The following is a 23,309-nucleotide window of genomic DNA, read 5'->3' as shown; positions in this document are numbered from 1 at the left end:
TTGAAAAAAAACAACAAACCCCGAACCAAGGAACACTGTTGACCTGTGAGATTCAACTTAAATACTAGGAGATTTTCTCTCTATGCCCGAGTAGTCCCTGTTGGACTGACTGGTAATTTGTTTGGTTTTCAGTTGCTTCTCTCATCGTACAGAGATCAGAAGGACCAGTGCATATGTGTGAAGGCAAATGGAAAAGAAATAGCTCCTCCTGCCCCTTAACCATGTGAAAATCAGACTGGCTGTCACTGTTCTCTGAGAGACTTAAAACCCACGATACTAGACATTATCCCTGAATTTTCGAACTGTGGTCTTGCTGTTACGGGCTTATCACTGACTGTACTAGGCACATCCTGACATTTTTATGTCACATTTCCCTCTTAATAAGGATGTTAGCTGAAGTCCAACTTTAAATTAAACTTAGATCTAAGTTATGGTGAGAGAGAAATTCTACCCAGCTGCCAGATCCAAACATCTTTTCTTCTCTGTCCCAGGGAAGAAAAGCAAGCCTGAAAATTCCCCCAAAAGGGCTAACTCACAGTGAGGAGTACAGGTCTTGCTTTTAAGTGCCTCTGGTGAGAACTATAGTCCTGATGGTTAACTTGAGACATCTCTGGATATCTGGTTTTCAGGCTGTCATTAATGTAAGCCTTTTAAAAATGCCTTACAGTGACTTTGCTCAGAAATTCTTTATTTTGAACAGTAATGGGATAGCCTTTCTTCATTGTAAAACATGGGCCCCTGGGACATCTAGAATGTCTTGGTCAAGCTGAAATTGTCGTCTTGTCTCTAGTGAATCTTGTATAGAAATTAAATCTTAGGAGAAAATAAGTACAGAAAGAATAAAAACTTAGAGAGTGTTGGCTTAGCTGAGCTGAAATGCTTTCTCCAGCTGAAAGGAGTGGGACCTTGAATGGTACCTCTGTCTGGATTCACAATCCAGGTCGAAGATCAGAGGACGTAGAGATAATGCAAGAACATTGGATTTGTAATATCTTACTGTTTTAGCACTTCATTTTCTGAGATCGTACTTCCATGCTATTGTTTTCTTTTGTTAGTAGGATCTTGAGAATGAGTCAAACATTAAAGGAGGGGTAACATGGGATTAGGATTTCTCTTTATCATGCATAGGAGTTGCTATTAGAATTGCAGTTATAACACCAACAAGCAAGAAAAATACAAGACAGGAATGTTTGGAATTGTGCCAAGGCCCACACATACAAGCCACAGAATCACTGCACCTTTTGGCTTATGGATCAGGGAGCAACTGCAGCAGTGCCAGCCGTCTGTTGTAATGTTCCTCTTCAGGCATTGCTCTCTCACTTGACAAATTAAAAAGGAAAAAAAAGAAAACTTTGAAGGATCTGTGATTTGTCACATCTGAGAGTGATTTACACCTAAGTGGGAAATTAATCTTTTCCAGACAATGACCCCTAACATGCAGCAGTGGTAGACCACAAGAAATAAGCTAACACTTGAAAGAGCAAGTAATAATCCATTTGTTTTTAGGAAGGATGTTAGATTTGTGTGATCTAAAAAAAAAATAAAATTATCCTAAATAACTTATTTTTCTTTAAGCAGATCACCAATCAATGACTTATTTGATCTGAACAAAGCAAGCTCAGATAACAATGAACGTGCTTGGTAACCATTATGTGAAATGTAAAATTTAGGACTACGTTTATAAAATTCTTATGAAGAGAGAAGAAAGCAATCCAATATTTAAGTCTGAAAGCTGGTAACAGCACATTCTTATAGCAGTTGGTAGTAGATCTGGTAAAGCATTAATTGCTGTGGCCCTCCAGATTGGCGAAGACGGTTGATGGTGTAGTTATTGCCGTTACTGCTTTAAATTGGAATGAGCAAAGATGAATACAGGTTGACTTATACAGTCCTGCAATCAGTATTTCAGTGAGCCAATGAAAATGTCATTAGAACAGCCAGAGCATTTGGATATGTTGGGAGAAGTCTGAGTTGTGCTGTTCCTTGAGCATTGCTTTGATAAATACACTTCCCAGCTTTTGGATCTACCTCCAAAGTCTTAGAATATAATAAAAACCCCAACACTGAATAAAAAATGAGCCTGCAAGGGAAAAAAAAATCCTCTTGTATAAATATGCAATTCAAATATGGGTTATTTTATGGGTTAGTGGGGGGGGTTAGTTTTATCTACTCAATATAAAATACTAACTCACTTTGCTGCTTCTTTCCTCTTTACAAGAAAATCAGTAAAGGGAGGAAGGGTCTGTGATTACTAGAGACAAAATTGTTTACTTGACTCTTTTAACAAACCACCCTCACTTAGCAGAAACACACATGCCAGACAAGTTTTTTCCAAAGTTGTGAATATTTTCTCTAATTTGAATTCAGCCTTAGGGCTGATGAATTGTCTTGAATCCAAAACAAGATGAAAAATTATGTAGGGATGGCGCTTCAATTTCAGATGTCCTTCTTATTCATTTATTTATATCCTCCCTTTTTCCCTCTTGTCCTGGCTTCCAAGTCAAGCCAAACTCACAGTTTGCTTTGCTTTTGTTTTGAGACCTGCTAAACTCCCTTGTTTTTCCCTGTGGTTTTGTATTGGATTCTAAGCTGTCTTCAGCTTGTGGTTCTGAGCCAATTCCAGGTGGCCTGGGATTACAAATGCCTTGCCACCAGAGCAAAAGAAACTGCTTTGTGAGCTCTGGCAAAGCTAGACTTGTCTTCACATTTCCAGTCGAGAGAGTAGGCCCAGTTTATAACTATTCCCTTGAAATAGGGAATTACAGATCTTAGTTTCACTGTGAAAACATAGGCAATTTTTTTTTCTTTGTACTATCAAGTAATTCTTTCTTTTCTTTGCCTCCCAGAATTCTGCCTCAAAATTGAGAAGAACAATGAGGCTGATCAAACTGATGTTTCCTTTTGCTCATGAGTGAAATATAACTGTTATTGCAAACTAACTAGATTAAAGGAAGGCTGCTGCTTCATTCACTGGAATTCCTGCAAAAGTTGCCCTTTTCTGAATTACCAGCAGCAGCACTAACTTGAGTGGCTGGTGCAGCATTCATAAAGCTTTCAAGTCTGTTGCTGTTGACTTAGTGAGGGCTTCCTTCATCATGAGCCTGAATAGATTTATTGTCTCGGTCATGGAGTGTGAACAAAAGTGATAGTACTCACCAGGCACTTAGTTTTCTCAATTCTACTCAATTCTAATTGTAACTAATGAAAAGAGTACTACGTTTTTAGGTCATGGTTCCAGGAAGCATTTTAAATAGAAGTAGCCTCCAGGGCTTTTCAAAATACAATCTAAATAATGCAAGATTGTTAGAAGAAAATACAACACTATTAAATAACACCAAGTAATGGACAGCTATTCAAAGTCATTCTTGATTAGCCTAGGTCATTATTACTGAGCACATGTGACCTTAATTGCACTCAGTAATACTTGTAGTTATTCAGGAAAGCTAAGTAATCATTACTAATTAATTACTATTGATTACACTCAGTGGATGTATCCATATTTTGTGGATTTTCAGTGCTGTATTAGGAAGCATTGAAACTTTCTGAATATGTTTTATTTCCTTCCTACAAAGAAAGTTGCCCTTTTCAAAAGCAAGTAGTTTGGGAGAAAATGGACTTATGTTCACTAAATCATGTAAGTATTTCTGAAATGCCTACCCCAAATTATGTGGTTTTTTGCAGTCCAGAGAACTTTTGTTTCAGGTAAAATAATATGTTCTGTGCAGTTTGTGAGGATGAGATTTTATTATAGCCTCTGAATTGAAAGACATCATGGCAGTGTGCAGGGTGAGCCTTTCCATTCTGAGTTAAGGGACAGAGCAAATATCCACCCATTTTATTACATAAATTTACAGGTGACATATTTGACAGAAGGGGGTAAGGAGGGGGAAGTGTGTGGTTCTGCTGAATATTTAACACTAATGATGCTGAAAATGGGAATGTTCTGAAGATTGCCTGTTGATTTGCCTTGCAAATACCTCTTTCTGCAAATACCTGCTTGTGGCACACTCCTTTGACAAGGAGCCATTTGCACAGTGTTTTGTCAGTGCTTGTTTAGCATGAAGCTTAGAGTCGTGATAAAGTGTCCCTATGGATCTTTTTATTTTCTTCCCAACTACAGGCTTACTTGACAGAGTGACATGTTTAAACATTTCATAACAAAAGATTTGTTATGGAGCATGTTGGATTTTTCTATTATTTTTATTTTAAATTAAAAGCATAGTCTTGATTCTAATTGGAGGGGGTAAGCAGCCGGGATCATTAGTGTCAGGGTTTGACTGATGGATCACTTTCCAGGTGCACAGAGTGCTTTTTGTCTTCTGTGCCACCTCTTCCCTCAGCTAAACCAGTTTGTGGCAAGGCTGCGACGGCTCCTGCACGAGCTCTCCACATTGTCCTTCAATGGCAGTAACCACGCAGCACCCTTGCATTCACTCCAGGCTCTTTTGGTTGTAGGGCAGTCAATTAAAATGACAGAATGATGCACGGTGGGAGGAAGGGCTTCATTATGTTGTTGCTTGTACTTTGTAGCTTGCCATCACACCCAGTGAAGGGCAGAGACTGACAGCCTGGCTTGCAACAATTCTGTGTAAAGTACAAGATTCTTCATAGTAACACCACGACAGACACCAGTTTGGGGTTTTATGTTGTGTGTCTGATAGCTCTGATAAAGATGTGAGTCTGAAGGAAGTCGGTTTAATCGTGTATTCATGATTGTCAAGCGTGGAAGCTGAGCCAGTCATGTTTGTTCTACACTAAATTAAAACCAGTTGTAGACCTCACTGCGCTCACCTGGGCTTGGCTGTCAGTCTGGGCTCTTTGGCGACAGAGCAGGCATGGTTTGACGTGCCGGGGGTTGCATGTTTCGAGATTTTAAGGCCAACATTTTAAGACCAACCGGTTCCCGCCGGTGCGCACCGGGCTGTGCTGAACCCCTCAGCGGGGCTGAGGGAGCCTTGGGAAGGTGAGTTTAGGAAAGAGCAGGGCAGTGCCGGGAGTGAGGGAAGAAGTGTGAGGAACAGCCCCACGGCCGTGGAGGGACCCAGGGGAGCTGGTGTTCCTGGCAGGAGCTGCAGCCATGCTGGAGCAGGGGAGCATGAGAGGAGGAAGGAGAGGAGCCGTTGTGGACACACCTCATCCCACCATTCCCCACCCCTGCACTACTTGGAAGGAGGGACAGGTAGAGGAGTAAAAAAGGAGGTGAGGGGAATGTGGTTTACTTGTTTTGTCTTTGTCACAACCTAGCCTATTTTAATTTGTAATTAATTAAAATAGTTTTTTCCAAGTCTGTTTTGCCCGTGACAGTAATTGGTAAGTCATCTCTTTATCTTGACCCACGAGCCTTTTCATGTTACCTCCTCCTTCCCATCCTGTTGAGGGGGAGTGAGGGAGCAGCCGGGTGGGTGGCTGCAGCTGGTCCAGGTCGACCCACCACGGTATCATATGCCATAGGATTTTATATAGCAGTTTCTTCTGGAGGAGGAATTCTTTCTGCATTTGGTTTAACATCTAGCACATAACCCTTCTTCTCAAATGTACAGCACTGTGTACTGGAGTGAAATCTTAAGGTGGGAAAGAAAGAGGTAGAGGAGGAGTGCGTGCGACAGAGGAAATGGGACAGTGTATCCTGACCAGCCTTTGAGATGCCAACAGGTTCCTGTTTTCATAGACTTGAAAGCTCAAAAGACCTGCTGTTCTGGGTTAGATCATGTATCAACAAAATTTCTACACAGTTCTTCATTAGCAAATCAGAAATGGGTCTACATTTTCTCATAGTTCCCACATATTGGAAATGCACAGCATGACAATCACTATTTGAGCGTGCAGCAGAAGTGCTTGGGAAATGGCGAGCTTAACAAAGAACTTACAGTGCTGAAACAAGCATGGTAAAAAGGAGGTAGAATAAATAAAAATATCTTTTTTGTCCTTGCAGAAACTCAACGTATTGCATGAAGGTGTCCATGTCCTTGACGGTAGCTGAGAATGAATCTGGGCTGTGCTACAACAGCAAGATCAGATATCTGGAAAAATCAGAAGTCACTAAGAGAAAGACAATCTCTTGTCCTGATATTGAGGATTACAAAACAGCCAGTCAAGAGCCGGATGTGGTGTGGTACAAGGTAACTTTTGCTGTTGTATTGCTGTTGCGCTGAAACTATACCAAACTTCTGCTTTTGGACTATGGCTTAGAGATGGCCTTTCTGAGCCTGCAGTGGTTTGTAACTGGTCTGGAAGAAGTTTTCCCAATATTACAGAAGTACTGTTAAAGTGCAGGCAAAACTACCCAGCATAATCATTGTCCAACAGAAATCAGCAACAGCGAGCATGTTCCATGCAAGAGGTTACATGACTTCTATAACAGTAGTGCCATGTTCCCAAACCACTCTGCTTCTGTACCAGTTTCCACCTTAGTGCGATGTCTCCCTACCTCATACTGTAGTAGGAACAAAGGGAGGCAACCTTCAGTGGAGTCAAAGGTGTATCAGCACCACCAGCTTCAGTAGTGCTACCCAGTTAGTTTTTATGAAGTCTTGGGTAATTTCACCAAGGTTTGTTTGCTTTTACCAAAGCCTGCTGCGTAATTTCACAGAGATGCCTTTACTTTTCCTGAGGTTCCTTGAGTAGTTTTACTGATGTCTGTTAATTGTAGCTGAAGTCTCTTAGGTACTTCTACTACTCAGCAGGTAACTCAGCTGGCTGCACCTTCTCCAAGGCCTGTCACATAGCACACATCGCTTTCAGGAGCGCATGTATGAATGGTGTGTTGCTGTAGCTCTCCAAGAAAACACGAGTGACTAAAATATGGGTTGTCATGGAGATGTCAGGTACCAAGACCATAGAAAGGTCTGGCAAATTTTACCTGTTGTCTAGACTGGGACCAAAGTCTGATATTTGAAAAGCCCTTGGGTATGGGTTGCTTCAAGAAACAATGGAGAGGAATAAAGAGCTGAGAATCAGAAGGGACAAGAAATAGCTGGGCAAGAGTATCTGAAGGGGGCCTATGGGGATGCTGGGGAGGGACTCTTAATCAGGGACTGTATTGACAGGACTAGGGGTAATGGGTTAAAACTTAAACAGGGGAAGTTTAGATTGGATGTAAGGAGGAAGTTCTTTCCTGTTAGGGTGGTGAGGCACTGGAATAGGTTGCCCTGGGAGGTTGTGAATGCTCCATCCCTGGCAGTGTTCAAGGCCAGGTTGGATGAAGCCTTGGGTGAGATGGTTCAGTGTGAGGTGTCCCTGCCCATGGCAGGGGGTTGGAACTAGAGGATCTTAAGGTCCTTTCCAACCCTAACTATTCTATGATTCTATGATTCTAAGAGGAAGAGCTGACTTGGGGTTTGTGGAAAATTGAGTTTAGACTGTAGGGATAAAGACAGAATGAATTTAGGACAAACTTGATTCAGGTAATGAAGGCAAAAACATACAAACTAATTGAATCATAAATTTTGAGTGCTTGATTTGCCAACCTTAATAATGTTCTTTAAAGATAGTTATTTTGTGTGAAATAAGTAACATGTGCAGAACTGCTGATTTTTTTTTTTCCTCCTTAGCAGGTTGCATCAGAAAAGAGCAATTAGAAAAGTTGTCATCTATTTCATTTTTTTACAGAAATCTCACGTTCTGTCTTGTAGTAACAAAACGTGTGCTGTAGTACAAAACAAAGTACTGTTAGTATAAACAAAGTTTTCCTTTCAGCCACTGAAGCTGTTTATCTTGGCATATGGGTGGATATCTTCAGTGCTGTTCATGCATAAAATATATGTATTCAGTTAAGTCTGAAATCTTGGAGAAAAGAGAGAAGCTGTTTCTTGCCCTGCCTACCTAGGTATTACTGAACACCAGATTACTTAAGATCTCTTTTCTTTACAAGAGCACGCTACAGAAATAGTCTGTCAGTGATAATCTTTAGCTGTCATGGAGCAGAAGTCATTCTAAGGAAGATGTATGTACAACCCCAGATCAACGCTTTGTGCTGACCAAGAAAGGGAACAGAAAGGTCTTTGTTCTGTATACCCACACGTTATCTGGGTTGCACACATAGGTTGCGTGACACGAGGCTGGAGTACAACAGCTGACTGACAAGTCACACTGTGTTGTAATTGAGCAGAATTCATGTGGTTTGATGATAATGGTGAGACAGCTGAAGCTGACAACTTCATTATGAAGTTTAGGTTGATAATGAAGAGCCATTAGTGGAATAACCTGTTACATATACCTCGTTATCCATAATTAACAATAATGTGCTATCAGTTCAGTTCTTTGACAACACCTGTGTTATCTGGGGATGAGTCAGGAAGCTCAGTAATGTGAAATGCCTGTATTAATGTTATGCAGAAGGTACATAGTTTATCCTTTGAAATTTATGATGAGTACTGGGGTAACCCCTACAAAGCGCAATGTGGGACTTAAGATCATGCTGTGTAAGGCAGAAAAAAGCAGGTCCCTTCTCCCAAAGAATTAAGTGATATTCTGCTTTGGGTATAACCATCGCTTTCTGAAGAAAGCGTCTGTTTCCAGTCATAACATACTAGATCCTTAAATATTCTCCCTCTACCATTGTGATTGAGTTTTACACGTACATGAAGGTGTAATCAGCCATCTTCTCATCTAAATGTGCTCCAGAGGCACTGGGGGGGCTATTCCTTTTCATTACACTGAAATATTCGGGGAAATTTTTCATCCAGAGAGCGTAAGTTGTGCAAAATAGAACAGTAGATAAATAAAAACGAGGAAGTCCTCAAGGTTCCTTCTTTAAACATTTGGCTGAAAAGAGAAATCCTTTCATTCACAGGAACCTGCCAGTTTGCTGATAGCTGAGGAGCTTGGACTCGTGACTGATGAAATACCGCCAGACAGGACAGTAATGGTGTGGGCCCAGCATGTGCAGGACTTGCCCTGCCTTCCAAAAGGCTTCTCTGTGTGGAGGGATTAATGAATCTCAGCCAATAATTGCATTGATTTACAGGGAGTTAACTGTAATTTAAACATGCTCTTAAATAATTATGCCTGAATAGATTTCCACGTGCACACTATAGAAGGAATAAAACATTTGCTGTGAGGATTTGTTTTAATAGTAGTACGAACATCACTTCTGGCTAGAATTACAGTGATGAAACAATTAATTCCACTGATCTATGCACAGCTCTGTTAGGCCTGGCAGAACAGTTTTGACAAGAAGTACAAGGATTCTTTTTAAATAAATGTATGTGTCAAGTCAAGATTGATTGAATGAACAGGATTTAACAGTAAGAGCATTTCATGAAAAAATCGATTGCCAGAGGAAAAAGATACATTACATCTTGAATGTGGAGTCTTGATCCATTCCTGCTATCTCTTTCCTTCCTCTAGGTTGAAGGAAGGGCTGTGAAAATAATCAAAACATTAGGTGAGAGGCAGGCAGTTCTTGTCTTCCCTACAAAAATGAGAGTCAATGTGATACTGCCACTTGAATTTGGGAGGAAAAAAAAGAACCATAGTAGTGCTTAAGTTAATTATTGGGGGAAAAAAACCCAACCAAAAGCATTTAAGATGTCTAAGGAGAATAATTAGGCTAGAAAAAGAAGTTTTCAGATTCTTCTAGCAGGTAAACATGGTGCAGAATCAGGAAAGAGCAAGTAATTTGTTAAGCAAGCAAGAGCTGTGCCATTGAGTACTTCCCTTTTTACAGAAATTAGCACATCTCTAGCTGTAAAATCTAGATACGAACACATTTTTTTAACTAGTTCATTTCTCAGCTATTTTTGTTATTTAAAATACAGATTGTTGTGATTTCCCAGCTTCTCCCCTTTTTGCTTGTAGTTTTGTGTATTGAACTACCCTGTGAAAACCAGGCAGAATAAATCAGGCATTTTCAACATATGTTTAGAAAGCCTGCATAGTCAGTAGAAGGAAAATCAATTAGCTAAAATTTGGGAAAGAAAAGCTTATAAATAATCTTTAATATGAAATGTTTTAAGAAGATACAAAAAAGAAACAATTAGGAAATGAGTGGTACAATTTCGACAGAACAGTTCCTCTCTGTAAAACCACAGTAGCACTAATGTTGTTTGTGTTATATCATTAATCTCTGTGGTAGTAAAGGTGTTGCCCTTCATAGTGCAGATATGAAGTGTATAAAAATATAAAGCATATGAAAATGTATTTCTGATCTCTTTGCTCCCATACTTTTAAAAATAGATAATATAAAACTTGTAACATATCTAAGGGTTTTTCAGTGCTGTGCTGAAAGGGTGCTTATCTGAAATAGGCTTACTTTGTGTATTCTGGGAATTGTATTCCTTCTAAATTAGGATTGAATAGAACTGAATCATATTTTCTGCCCAGTGTTCAGATTTAGTTACTCCAAGTAGGTGGTTGATGTACCTTTAAATAGTACTGAAAAATTGAGTGCAAATCAGAAAGGATATAATGGCATTTTCTGGCTCAGAGCTGTGTCCTGCATGAGTCTCGAGCAATGTCAGTGTGATTTAGTAACAAAAATAAGCTCTGATTCCTCTTAACACAGCAGATAGGTTCTGGATCCTGATCATTCTCTGTCATGGGTGAAGTAACATTCATATGCAAGAGAAGATTGCTTTCCTTACAACAGAAACAGAAAGATAACCTGAACACTCTGTTACCTCCAGTAGTACTGCTCAGTATCAGAATTTGAAATCTGATCACATTGTAACTGAATTTGGTCTACTGGGGTAGGGGTAAATGTTTAATTTTCAAGTGCGAGGCCAGATGCTCACAGTCCCACCTTTCTATTTCTTTATTATTATTGTTTAATTTAGACTCTGACATTGGATTTGCAATGTGTATGGAATCCTGTGAAAAAATGATGTTTGTGTTATCTGATCTCTTGCTGTCATGCAACATATTTGCATGTCAATGAGTTTTCTTGTTTGGTTGTTTTCTTAAAAGAAAGCTTTGTTCTATTTTGTTTGCTGTATTTCTGACACTGCTGTTACAGTCAATCAGAAAATGGGGCATAGGTCTGGGCTATTTACAGGAGTCTCTGAAGTTGCTGAGCCTGAATGTCGCTGATGCATGATTGTTAGTTGCAGTCTGTGAGCTTATTCCATGTTGCCATCTTGAGACAGGGAATAAAGGGATGTTAAAGTTACTTGGGCCCTATGTTGCTTTGTGTGCTCTGGGTACAGAATTTGACAGAGCTTCCAGAACTGTGGGCAGTACTGCATGTTTTAGAGAACTAGGACGAACGTGATTTTGTTGGCAGGCAGAGCAGGTTTGATGTTAAAGTTATTGAGAAACAATAAATGTATAATTTTAAGGTATCATTTTAAAGAGACAATGTTCAGATTATGCCTGTGCTTTTTAGTCCGGAGCATTCCAAGAGGTAATTAATCACGAGTACCATTAGCGTGGAAGGTGACTGATCTGGCTGCAAGATACAGTATATTAGGAAATGGAGAGCCTCTTTCTGCACTGCATCACACACTTTACAGAAGGACTCAAATGCTGTTCCAGTAAGACCACAATTAGTAGTGGTGAACCTAAATCTGCCAAATAACAGCTGAGGTCTGCCTGGCAAAGTCAGTGAGAGTTGCAGACCATTAGTGCCATGTACTCATCAGAGGATGCGCATGGGGTGGTGCTAAAAAGAGCCCAGTGACAGGAAAAGTCTGAATCAGAGCTTATGAGAAACAAGCCCATAAGGAAGCCATGCTTCTGGATTCTCTTGCTCATAAAATCGCTGCTGTTCTTGCTGTTTTCTTCTGTTGGTAAATGGTTCTAGCCTGAGACTTTGTGTAAAGTTTGCCTTCAGGCTACTTATACAGATGTTGCCCTTACTCCCCTCAAATAGAGATACATTTTAATGGTCCATCCTGAAGTAGAGGTCTTAGCTGTTGTTCATCATGAAAAAGAGAAGATACTTAACCATTGCTTCAGGGCACCACATATTAAACCCTGCCCATGTGATACCATAGGAATTACTGAACCTTAAAAACATTTCTGTTTAATTTCTGTCTTCAAATTAATTCCAGTTTCAGATCTTTGTGCTTTCCAAAATTATATTTGAATTTGAATTGCAAAATACATTGAGATGGTTGTTTGCTTACATATACTACTGAAAATGTGATCCAGTCACACCGTCTTATGTTGTACAAGCTGGGTAATTCTGGCAATGGATTTTTTTTCTGCAGGAATGTAAGCCAAAAATGTGGAGAAGCGTTGTAATTCAGAAGGGAAATACTCTCTTAATACAAGAGGTCCAGGAAGAAGATGGAGGAAATTATACTTGCGAACTGAAGTTTGAAGGAAAGCTTATACGAAGGACAGTTGAATTGAAGGTTACTGGTAAGAATCTTTGTTATATGTGTACAGAAAAAAAATAAAGCTTTGAAATAATAAGAAAAAGTGGTTTTCACGTGTCAGTGGATCTATTTGATATAAGGCCAAACCAAATCCCAGTTGCTGAGCAGTCCCAAACTAGGGGAAATTTATATCAAGATCTTATAAATTTCTACAGGTTACTTCTACCTTTTGCTATGTACAAAACCTGGAAATGCTGGTTATAAAGCAAAAGGTAGAGCAGAACTAAGTCCTCCCTGCACACTGTAAGTTATTCAAACTTCAGTTTTGTCTTCAAAGTTAAGCAGAGGAAAGGCTGACTGAAGCTGTAAACAAGCTGTGTGAGTGATTGTTCCATATTTTTAAGCTTTGGTTTAATTTATGATGATCAACCTCTCTAGGGTTTGTCTTTAGTGAAGAAACTGGTAAAACCTATTTCAAGAATGAAGTGAGGAACATTGTTCTGTCAGAGGGAAAGTAACCTACTTATCATGAGGTCATACATTTTATGTTTCTGCATATGTGTAGTAACCTACTAGAGAATACAATTTTTCTGTCTCTTTTTGTCAGATACCAGAAATGAATGGGTAAAAAATTATTGCCTGCTAATATATTCTTGTTCCTTTTCCATTCCGCTGTACAGTTTGACATCTATAATTATTATTTTGTTGTCAGTGTCTGTGGAACTTTGCAAGAATTTGGAAACAGTTGAGGATTTTTTCAGCCTTTCGCATGAAACAATATAAACAAGTGGTTACGTATTTTCCCATTTGTGTTTTGACATCCTGATTAAAATGGGGTCATACTTAAAATGGTGATAAGTAGAACTCTATTTTCTTATATAAATAGGTGTATGTATTTTTTATATCAAGCTAATATGTTCTTGAACTGCAATTCTTCCCTTTATTTTGAGTTAAATCCATTTTTCTATTCTTACCATTATTCCTCATTTTAAATGAGTTCTTTTCCCTGTGTGCCAGATTCATATATCATGTGATGCTTTATTGTCCATTTTTGAACATGGGCAGATCTCTGAAGTATTGATTTGACCTACCTGACCCAGACCTGTCAAATGAAGATATAATACCTGCCTTGAGGATAGTTGCTATCCTAGGTAGCATGCTGGTCTTCAACCAGAATAGGAACTGAGTTTAACAGAGTGAGAATGATACACGCTTAATTCAATTCCCCATGATGAATATTCTGTAGATAACAGGCATTCTATGCTCTCTCTCTCATCCTGACCTTGCTAGAACTCATGTGTTCTCTTCATTATTTGAGCAGTGTGGTATATTCTTACACAAATTTAATGAATTTGTCCTAAGCTAACTATAGTATGCATTATTATTTATTTTATGAAAAAGTTTATGACCTGAATAAACATGTAAATATGGAATATACAAGTGTTCTTAATTTTGCAAAATGCTTAAGAATTGTTCCCCTTGTAATTGGTGTGAAATTCATATTACATTAAATTTCCTTTAATTCATAAAAGCACATTTATTGGCAAACACCTTTTCCAGATTGAAGTGTTTGGGAGACATATCTGATGTTATGTGTTTGCTGATTGAATCTCTCTAGGTATCTTTGGAATAAGCTAGTAAATTCATGTAGATGGCAACCTGAAAGTATGGATTAGAACCATGAATGTAATAGAACCATGTAAACATCTTATCTTACAGCTTGGTTCTTGACCAAGTTTATTTCTCCTGTTTCTGTTTTGTTTCAGTTTGTGAATTTTATATGCATGTGGGTTCAGATCTTTATGGGAGAGAGGTTAAAGAAAACTCAGAACTGGCAGCAGAGGATTACTTCTGTCATGTGGCTGGCCATGTCAGGTAGAGGTTCCTGAGGCAGATCATACCAGAGGCTGGGAACAGGTACATGACATACTCAGGGGCTTCGCTGAAGAATATGTCTCATGGGAGGCAGAAAGAAAACTACATACTGGTGTAGTTGTTTACACACATCCTGAGAGTTCCTCTAACAATACAGATTTTGAAGAGCAAGACTCTGTTGGCCACTGCTAGCAGCCATGGTAACCTGAAATTATTATTAAAGAGTTATTCTGAAAGTGGAACAGCAACTCCACGTCTCCTTCAAGGAAGGAGAGCTGCACTGCCATGGAGAGAGGGGCTGGGTTAGATTCCCTGCGTTCTTTCAGGAATTTGCTAAAGTGCACCATACTTGAAATACCAGTTAAGTCAATTGAATTATTTACTTCATCTCTTAATTGTAAGACAAGGATCTTTCCTATTTTAAAGTTGTATCGAATCTGGTACATGAGGTTTTTAGTCTTTTTTGGAGATTCTGGTAGTTATGGAAGTGGCATCATGAAATAACTGGTATTTGTAGGTGAATGCAATGTGGGCATCTGAAGAGTGAAACTTGGTATCAGAGTACATGTAGTGCTGATGTAACAGAAGTTGGAATAATGGAAAGCTTGGGAAAAATTTGAAGGTCTAGGAGCCAGAAGCAGCAATTTAACTTGCTGTTGGTGAAGGTAATCAGAAAAGTTAATGATATCCAAGACTAGTGCAGCAGCTTTACTGAAGATGTGATTCCACAAGGCAGCTTGATCAAAGTTAATTACAGACAAGAGAGCAGTGGTGGACTGGGTGAAGAATGACTGTGTATTTGGTATTTGTATTAGTATTGCTTAAGCATTTATTGCAAGAAAAGTCTGCTAGGTGAGAGTTTTAACTGGGGCAAAGCCCTGCTTAATTAGTTAGTAATCCAGTGAGTGTTTAAGTGACCATTCAGTGAAATCATGAGACCTATTAGAATATGCTGCCTTAACTTCCTGTGCCAGAGTGTTGGGGCAGTTGTCTGGGTGGCTGTGGCTGTGCAAGGAGAGCATGTGCCCATCTTCAGGCACTGCTTTCCGCAGATCCAGTCTTGCCTTCTCACTTTTGCACATCCAAATGGAAGATCTGTGTATCAGTTAGAGGTAGAAAGGAAGTAGGAAATCCCTTCCTTCTTCCTATAACTAAGTCATAATATTAGCAACTATGAGATGATTTGTAGGAAAAAATCTGGGGTCATAGATGGAAACTGAAAGCCATTGATGTAATGTCTGGCCACAATAAGAAGGGCAAAGTGATCCGAGTTGTATGAGCAGAGCACAAAACAAACAGGTAAACCGGCATTTGCAGAAAGGGATGGTTGGACTACCCATGGAGTAATGTATGTGGATGGCAATGTTACTGTATGGCTTTGATGGTTAAGGTAAAGCCAAGCGTGATTAAGATGATAGAAGGCTCTAGTGACTGTAGCTCTTTGTGAGGAAAAGGCTTGCAGCCTAGAATATATTCAAAAAGTATTTTGGCACAAAAGTATTTTTAGGGACAAAATGCTAAGCTACAATACAGCACTAATGAGCAGTGCCTAAATCTTGGTGTTTGGGTGCATTTAACAATAATAGATTGTCAACAAAACAGCTTTTTCATCACTAGTTCTTCATGGGTTTCTTATATTATACAGACAGATGTGAAACAAGTCTCGCCAGCCTTTTTGCTGAAGTAATATGACAACAGTGTTATCTCTTAGCAAGTAACATATGACCTTCAGTCTATATAAACAATATGTATATATGTTTTCACTTTGCTTCTTGGTAGTTTTGTGTTGGACAAACAAGTGAGATTAGCAACTGTGATCCAGCATTCTACAGCCTAAAAATATAACAGAAACTCACTTTTTAATTAGGCAATAAATTAAAGTGTACCCACATGGAAAACCCAAACAAACAAAGTTACAGATAATCAACAGTATCAGAATTTATTAGTTTGTAATAAAATCACAGATATTGAGGAATGTCAGATATCATAAGCATTTTAATGACTCTAGTTAAATGCCAGTATTTATTGAAGAACCATTTTACTATTCCAATAAAAAGAAAAACCCAAACATAAAAAACCTTGTTGGTTTTGAAAGGCAATTTATGCAACCCCCAGCTTTCCCCAGCCCCACCAGCCAGCTTACTCTGTCTTGATAAATAGGAATGTTTCAATAGCTTTTGAGAGCAAAAGGTGCCACTGAGAAAAAAATGCCTGCTATGCTTGCCTGCTGCTTCAGCACTCTTTGTTTTGTTTTGGAACACTAGTCTGTAAGGAGACAGGCTGAGAAGAAGATGTAAGCAGATGTATGTTGGAGGTTGGGGAAGAGGTGACCCCCTTTAAAAAGGAGCAAGACCTGCTTGGGTGGTGGTGGCCCAGAGGTACCTTGGGAGATGTGGCTATCTGGCGGTGTCTGCTTTTCCATGAACAGCTATGCTAGTGGGAAAGGTTGGCCTGTTCTTTCTGCTGTGTGTGAAATGGGTGATTTGTGAGCTTGTACTGATGAATTAGTGTCCAGTTTGACAGCAGAAGGTGGCCATCCGACCAACTTCATAAACTGCTGGTGTTGGATTGGAGTGACACGTAGGAATTATTGGACTAATCTGTCCAGCAGTCTTGCCCTCCAAGTTCCCTTCAGCCTCTACTCTGCCATATTCTTCACAGGCTGCTAAAATGCCTGGCTGTTCCTAAGAGTCATTTATGCAGCAATATTTGTTTTGACCATCGTAAATGACAAATTATTCCACGTGGCTACATGAATTGGATGATTCTGCCTGAATTCACTCTTTGCTCATAGCTTTTCAGTTAAATTCTTTCAAATCTCATTACATTGCTCATTTTTAAGATTACACCTGCTACTGTTGCTAGATTTTGTTTGTGTGTTTGGGACCCCTTTATTAGCACAAATAGTTGATGGTGATTTGCTATTGTGAAGCCAAGGCGTGAATTGGATTTAAAAGTGCAAACGATTAGTCATATTCTCTAGGGACATACCGAGACAAGCTACCACAGAATATGTGAGGATATAAGCTAAAAGTGTGTCCACTGTTTGGTGGTAGTTGCTTTTCTGCACATTTTAAATCCTATTTTTCATTATTTGCAGTGGAGTCTAGTGACACATAGGCAGGAGTCAATGGGTGCTGATCAGTACATCTGTAAGTGCACTCCAAGCCTTATCAGTTTACAGTAGATAAAGTATTAACGACAGGATCATACAAATAACATGTTGACTGACAACTTATTTGGCTATTGACTGTTTCCATAGCACAAAGTGTTAGATAAATTAAAAGCTAATTTGAGCTAAACTGAAACATGTTTTGAATTCAAACTGTTTACTTTTATAATGTAAACTACAAGAAATGTTATTTGCTTAAAAATCGGAAAACATTTAATTATGGTTCTATCCCAATGGCATTATGTTTTGGCACAAGCAGTTTAGCAATCTGTAATGAATTTATGAAATGCTTCAGTGTTGCTTAAATAGTTACTTATCAAAAAAAACCCACCCAGTTTTATCTCTAAAAGGTCACTGAGCTCTGAATATTGTTGTGTAGATGGGAATTGGGTATACATAAAAGCATTGCCTGCATAAGACAAAGGTTAAAAAAAGCAGGTGACTGAGGAATAAAATCGGAAGTCCTGAATATATTCAGCAGAGTTTTCTGCAGCAGAGGTATTACACTAAGGACATGTCTGTTGCACAGAGCTCTGGTCTGTAGGGATTCCAAAGTTACATCTGAAGGAGCTTTTTCAGCAGACCTGGTTAATACGTCTGTATGGATTTTGGTACCCAAAGTAACTGACGTCTCTGCCTACCATTGTGGCCTGTAGAGGGGGCAGAGCCCACTCCCGGTTCAGGCCTTCAGGATCTGCTCCTCCTCATATACTTGCGTGGCCAGTGCTGACAGGGATGGGAAGTGTTTGCTGTATTTGGCACTGTTTCCCTTTTCCTGGAAACAGCTGCTCCTTCTAGAGAGCTCTTTTTTTAGCTCCACATTTCCAAATGGAAAATTTCCCCTGTTTAGGGTTCACTAGAATTGTATCACATCTACAGTGGTGTTGAAGCTGTCAGCAGCTGTTGGACCCAGGAAGATGCTTCTCCTTTCCCTTCTCTCTCAGCTTGGCAACTTTAGATCTTCCTTCCCTGCCATGAACAATGTTCAGTTCACACTCTGTGCTTGGCAGTTCTCTTTACTCTTGACATATGGCCTGGGGTGCCTGTCCCCCATCATATCCCATGTGAGTGCTCTAGTTAGAGCTCACTCTTGGCAGGAAATGGCTTTTATCCAGCTGAAGGCCCAACTTCTGTTCTCCACAACGTCATGGTAAACTGCTGGAGTGCAGTCAGAGAACATTGGCACTTTCTATTTTAGAGCCTAATTTTGTACTTAATAAACTATTTTTATCCGTAAGCCATGACTCCCTCCCATACTTAGTAATAAGGACTGCAAATCACAGTGCAAAATGCTTGTAGAGTAAGGGGTGGTAGATGTTTGCACCCTGTTTCCTTGGCTGATGTGAGCTCATTATCTCACATCTCAGCCTCAGGAAGGTGCAGGGAGAAGGGGGCTCATGGTATGGCTTCCCTGGTGCCTGCCAGAGTGCCACATGGGGCCTTAAGTGTCATTCTCTAATAGTGCCACAAGGTAAGATAAAATGATTAACTGACCAGAGCAGCTGATATCAAATAAAGTATGCTTTTTCAGATTTTCTGTGATGCTGTGTTTGATGAAAACATAGTTAGGGTGGATAATAAGCTGGTAAGATTTTCACAGTGACTTTTTTTTCCTTTTTAATTCATGGTGTTAGTACGTGCCATTGGCCAATGTACTGTGTTTATAATGGAAGAGGCAGCAGGGCCTTCTTTCCTTCTGGAAAACAACTGAAGAAATCTATTGTTGGGGGGAGGGAAATATTTGCAAACAGAAAAGGCAAAGAGAAAAGCAGCTTGCTTGTGACTACCATTCTAGTAAGTGTGAAAAGGAGATACTTTTTAAATTCGGAACAGAGATCTTAAAGTGAATAAGGTAAATCTGCAGAAATTCTGTACCTCTGGGAGGGGAACTGCAGATTGTTTGAGAACAGAAAATCCTTCCTGTTCCCTTCTAACGTTGACATGGTAAAATATATAACATTTACATCATACCTGAAGTGAAATTTTCTTGCTGCTATAACTTACACATCTCCATAGCAAGACTTCATCTCTTCTCTCTATTTGCTGTATCCTGACACAGTCAGGGAATCACTGTTTCATTAAAAGTAAAGGATAGAGAAAAGCCTGCCCAAATGAAATTTCTGTAGAAAAGTCGCAAATGTTAAAACACCTTTAGCAGAAGACACTGTTCTTAGCATTTCCTCTACTTCATTTTTATATAAATGAAGCACTACATCTTCTAGTATTCCGATTTTCTAGAGGAAACCTTCCTTTTTGTGGCAGAAACCAAGACAGAAATGGGTTAAGTGCTGACAAATACAGTACTAAAAGACCAGGAAATTAATTTCACAGCTGGGTTCTCAAACTATTGCTGAAATAACTGTCTATTTAAAGCTACATATAGGAAGTGCCCAAAATTAGTTTGCTTTTGATATATTTTATGTGAATTGTATTAATTTTTATCAAGGTCCTTGTTTTGTAAACATTAGGTTTCTGTTTCTTACAGTAAAGTATTTATCTTAAACCTTTAATTTGGATTCTGACTTGTTATGTGTCTGGCCAGCAGCATCCCATTACCTGCTGTAGACAGCTAACTATGTTTCTGTGGTCACAACACACTTAATACCCACTAATTTCTGTAGTGACTTGGATTTTTCTAGCTACCTCAAGCAAACCCAGTGTGATCCAGAAAGAGTAATGTGGCCATTTACTTTTGACCATATTTGGAAAATGGAGCAATTTCCCTGCCTCTTTCAGTGTTCCTTGTTCAACCATGCAAAAAAACCAACATAAATCTACAGCAACTTCTGTGTCTGCAAAGAGTCGACAGGAAAATTTGATCAAGAGCAAGGTATCAGTACAATGCAGGTGCCCACGCACCTGGAAGAAGTGACACAACCAGTCATGTTCTGTCTTTTAACATCTCCTTTTCACCTACACCCAGCAAGGCCCTGAAAACTGACCCAACTCTGCTGGTTTCAAGAGCACCTCATCAAAGTCAGTAAACTAAGGATTTGGACAGTATCTGAAGGATGCATGTGCCCATTGATGGGAACTGTGTCACTGTTGAAGTGACAGTGCAATATATCCACAGGGATAAAAGCCCTTCATTTTTTGTCCCTCAGATAATCCAGATTGATGACTTTTCCATTCACCTGAGTGACCTGTTAATATAGGGTTCATGAAAAACGAGTTTGGAAGATAAACATTAAGTATTTCCCCCATATTTCCTGGAGAACGTACAAGTTCTAAGGGCAGTGAGAAATGATAGCAATGTGCTGTAGTCTATGAATTATATATAGTGTCAGTACTCTTGGTGCTTTACTTACAGCTTTCACAAGCTGCCTTCCCAGCTCATGAACATGCAAAGTAATTAGAATGGCAAATAGTGTTAGTTTTTACTGACGTGTGATGTGCCCTTGTTCTCTGTCGTGTTCTTGAACATCATCTCTTTTTTCTTTTCCTTCAATCTTAAATCACCAGTTTGCAGTTTGTAGCATTGATTATTTGGTATTGCTTAATTTATTGATGTGGACAGCCAAGGCTTCCACACTTGTTATCAGTTGCTCATTTATCTCATGATCTGTTGTTGTGCACAGCAACTGTAGCTTGCTGAATCACATATTATATACTGTAAATGTCAGTTATGAGCTCCCACTTTAAGAATTGCCTTTTATTCTGGGAGCTGCTGAGCTGCATTCTCTATGAGTATTGTGCTTTCAATAGTGGAGGTGATTTAGTATAAATGATAGGATTGTGGGGTTTTTGCCCACAACGGTGAGGTAAAGTGCAGCCACTGAAATAAACCTGTACATTTTCATTTCCTATATAAAAGAGGCTTCCTTCATCATGAAAGTGTAGGCTGGATGCTCATTTTTCTTTATTAATAATAGATAGGCAGATAGAAGCGCAGACACGGAGTAACGCTGCCCCTGAAACCATTTTGCTAATGGTAAAATAGATACACTTGAGTGAGCAGATTGCTTTACCCACTAAAAATGCAGGCTCCCACCCTCCCAGAGAAACACTGCAAATCTTGACTAATGTTTTGTCTCATAAGAAAAGCGTGAGAATAGTTCCTTTGAAATGACTGGAGAAATTTGAATAGGTAACTGTAATAACTGTAGCTGGGGACTGGGGCTATGTTTTCTCAGCACAATGTTGATGTTTTTCAGAGCTGTTTTGTGCTGCATAGTACTTGTGGCTGAGCATCTGAAATGAAAAGTTCTATTGTGAAAGGAATAGTGCTCACTACTGAATTGTCAGCATTATTTCTTGCTGTACTTATGTGATCCTCGAAGGTGCCTTATTCAAGTGCCTGTTTGGCCTAACCCTGTTTAGCTTTAAGATCTGACAGTAGTTGTGTTGCTTCAGACTCTGATGTAGCACTTATGAAGTTCACCAGAAGACTGAAGCTAATAATTTACCGATATTTGTTCTGTGCCTTGCAATTTTTAAGTTGAAAGGACATACAAAAGTATGGTTGACATTTAAGTACCCTGTCTTTAGTACCATGGAGCTGCATGGAATATATGTTCTTAATTTTTGTCATAACCAACCAATCTATTTTTTGTCTTTGACAGTATTGATTGACCTCTTGTAAGCAGGAGAAGAATAAGTGTTCAGCTAAATTCGTATTTAGACATTTATGACTCCAGTTTATTTGAAAGGGATAGGTAGCTACTAGGTTACATTAGACTTTCATGTACTGACTTATTTATGGTATGCGTTGAGTGATTTTTGCTATGTATAGAATCATAGAATCACAGAATGGTTTTGGTTGGAAAGGACCTTAAGATTAACTAGTTCCAACCCCACTGCCATACGCAGGGGCACCTCACCCTAGACCATGTCACCCAAGGCTCTCTCCAACCTGGCCTTGAACACTGCCAGGGATGGAGCATTCACTTCTTTGGGCAACCCATTCCAGTGCCTCACCACCCTCAATAAAGAACTTCTTCCTTATATCTAACCTGAACTTCCCCTGTTCAAGTTTGAACCCATTCCCCCTTGTCCTATCGCTACAGTCCCTGATGAAGAGTCCCTCTTCTGTATCCTTGTAGCCCCCCTTCAAGTGTTAAAAGCCTGCTATGAGGTCTTCATGCAGCGTCTCTTCTCCAGGCTGAACAGCCCAAATTTTCTCAACCTGTCTTTATATGGGAGGTACTCCAGCTCCTGGTCATCCTCGTGGCCTCCTCTGGACTTGCTTCAATAGCTCCACGTCCTTCTTGTGTTGAGGACACCAGAACTGCATACAGTAGGGAACAGTGATTTAACCTTTCATCTTTCTCTTTGGCTTAAAGTGAAAAGTTCTCAAAGGTATTGTGTATGACAAGCCCTATAGGCTGAAGCACTCTGAGAAAGTGCTGGAAATATGTTGCAAACTAGAATGATTTAACAGTAAAATTAATAACAATATAGTTGTAAATTTGTAAGGCAGCTTTGGGTTCTTATCCTCTTATTTACTTCTGGTATAGCCCAGCTATGAACCTAAATAACTCTTTCTACTAGAGAAGGGCAGTGTGGTCTGTGTGGTCCCTGATTCTATTTGGTGTTGGCTGGTGCTGGTTCTCTTGTGTGGGTATCTGCCAGGAATTGGTCTGAGATAATTTCATAAAGGCTTGAGAAGATAAAAGGCTTTTGGTTATATTGAGGCAGCATAGATTCAAGCACCAGATGGCTTTCCATCTTTATAGAGTACATATCACATCAGCGATCCAGTTGTGGATAGCTGAGTTGCCCATCTTGGGCCAGGAATGTTTATAGTTTCTGGCAGGAAAAGAACCAATTTGCCGTAAGCCGTACATGCCCTTACAACTTCTCTGGAATACACTAATATGCTTCTTTTTCTTCCTAAATGGGAAGAGAGGTGCATCTGCAATAAAGGAGGTGTCACCCTGCCAGGGCTCTGACAGCTCTCTAACCTCTAAGTGGCTGTAGCAACTGTATTTACGCAGATGTTTTTAAGGAGAATATTGTTATCTGAATATATGTAAGTACATGTGACTTTGCAGTAAAGTGAT

At 39.5% G+C, this 23,309-nt stretch overlaps 1 protein-coding gene across 9 annotated transcripts in view; it reads left to right on the top strand.

Moving 5' to 3' along the window:
• The window catches only part of IL1RAPL2 (interleukin 1 receptor accessory protein like 2), a 368,238-nt gene that overhangs the window by 194,100 nt on the left and 150,829 nt on the right, over window positions 1–23,309 (top strand). For all 9 annotated transcript variants that reach the window (XM_065689759.1, XM_065689764.1, XM_065689758.1 and 6 more), the window contains 2 exons: window positions 5,933–6,119; window positions 12,150–12,303. In XM_065689759.1, coding sequence (XP_065545831.1) covers window positions 5,933–6,119; window positions 12,150–12,303 — 341 coding nt within the window. The remainder of the gene's footprint in view (window positions 1–5,932; window positions 6,120–12,149; window positions 12,304–23,309) is intronic.

This window comes from Lathamus discolor, chromosome 9 (genome assembly GCF_037157495.1).
Source record: "Lathamus discolor isolate bLatDis1 chromosome 9, bLatDis1.hap1, whole genome shotgun sequence".
Taxonomy (NCBI): Eukaryota; Metazoa; Chordata; class Aves; order Psittaciformes; family Psittacidae; genus Lathamus; species Lathamus discolor.
Note: the sequence above shows the minus strand (reverse complement) of the source record. Positions and strands in the feature narration are given on the sequence as shown.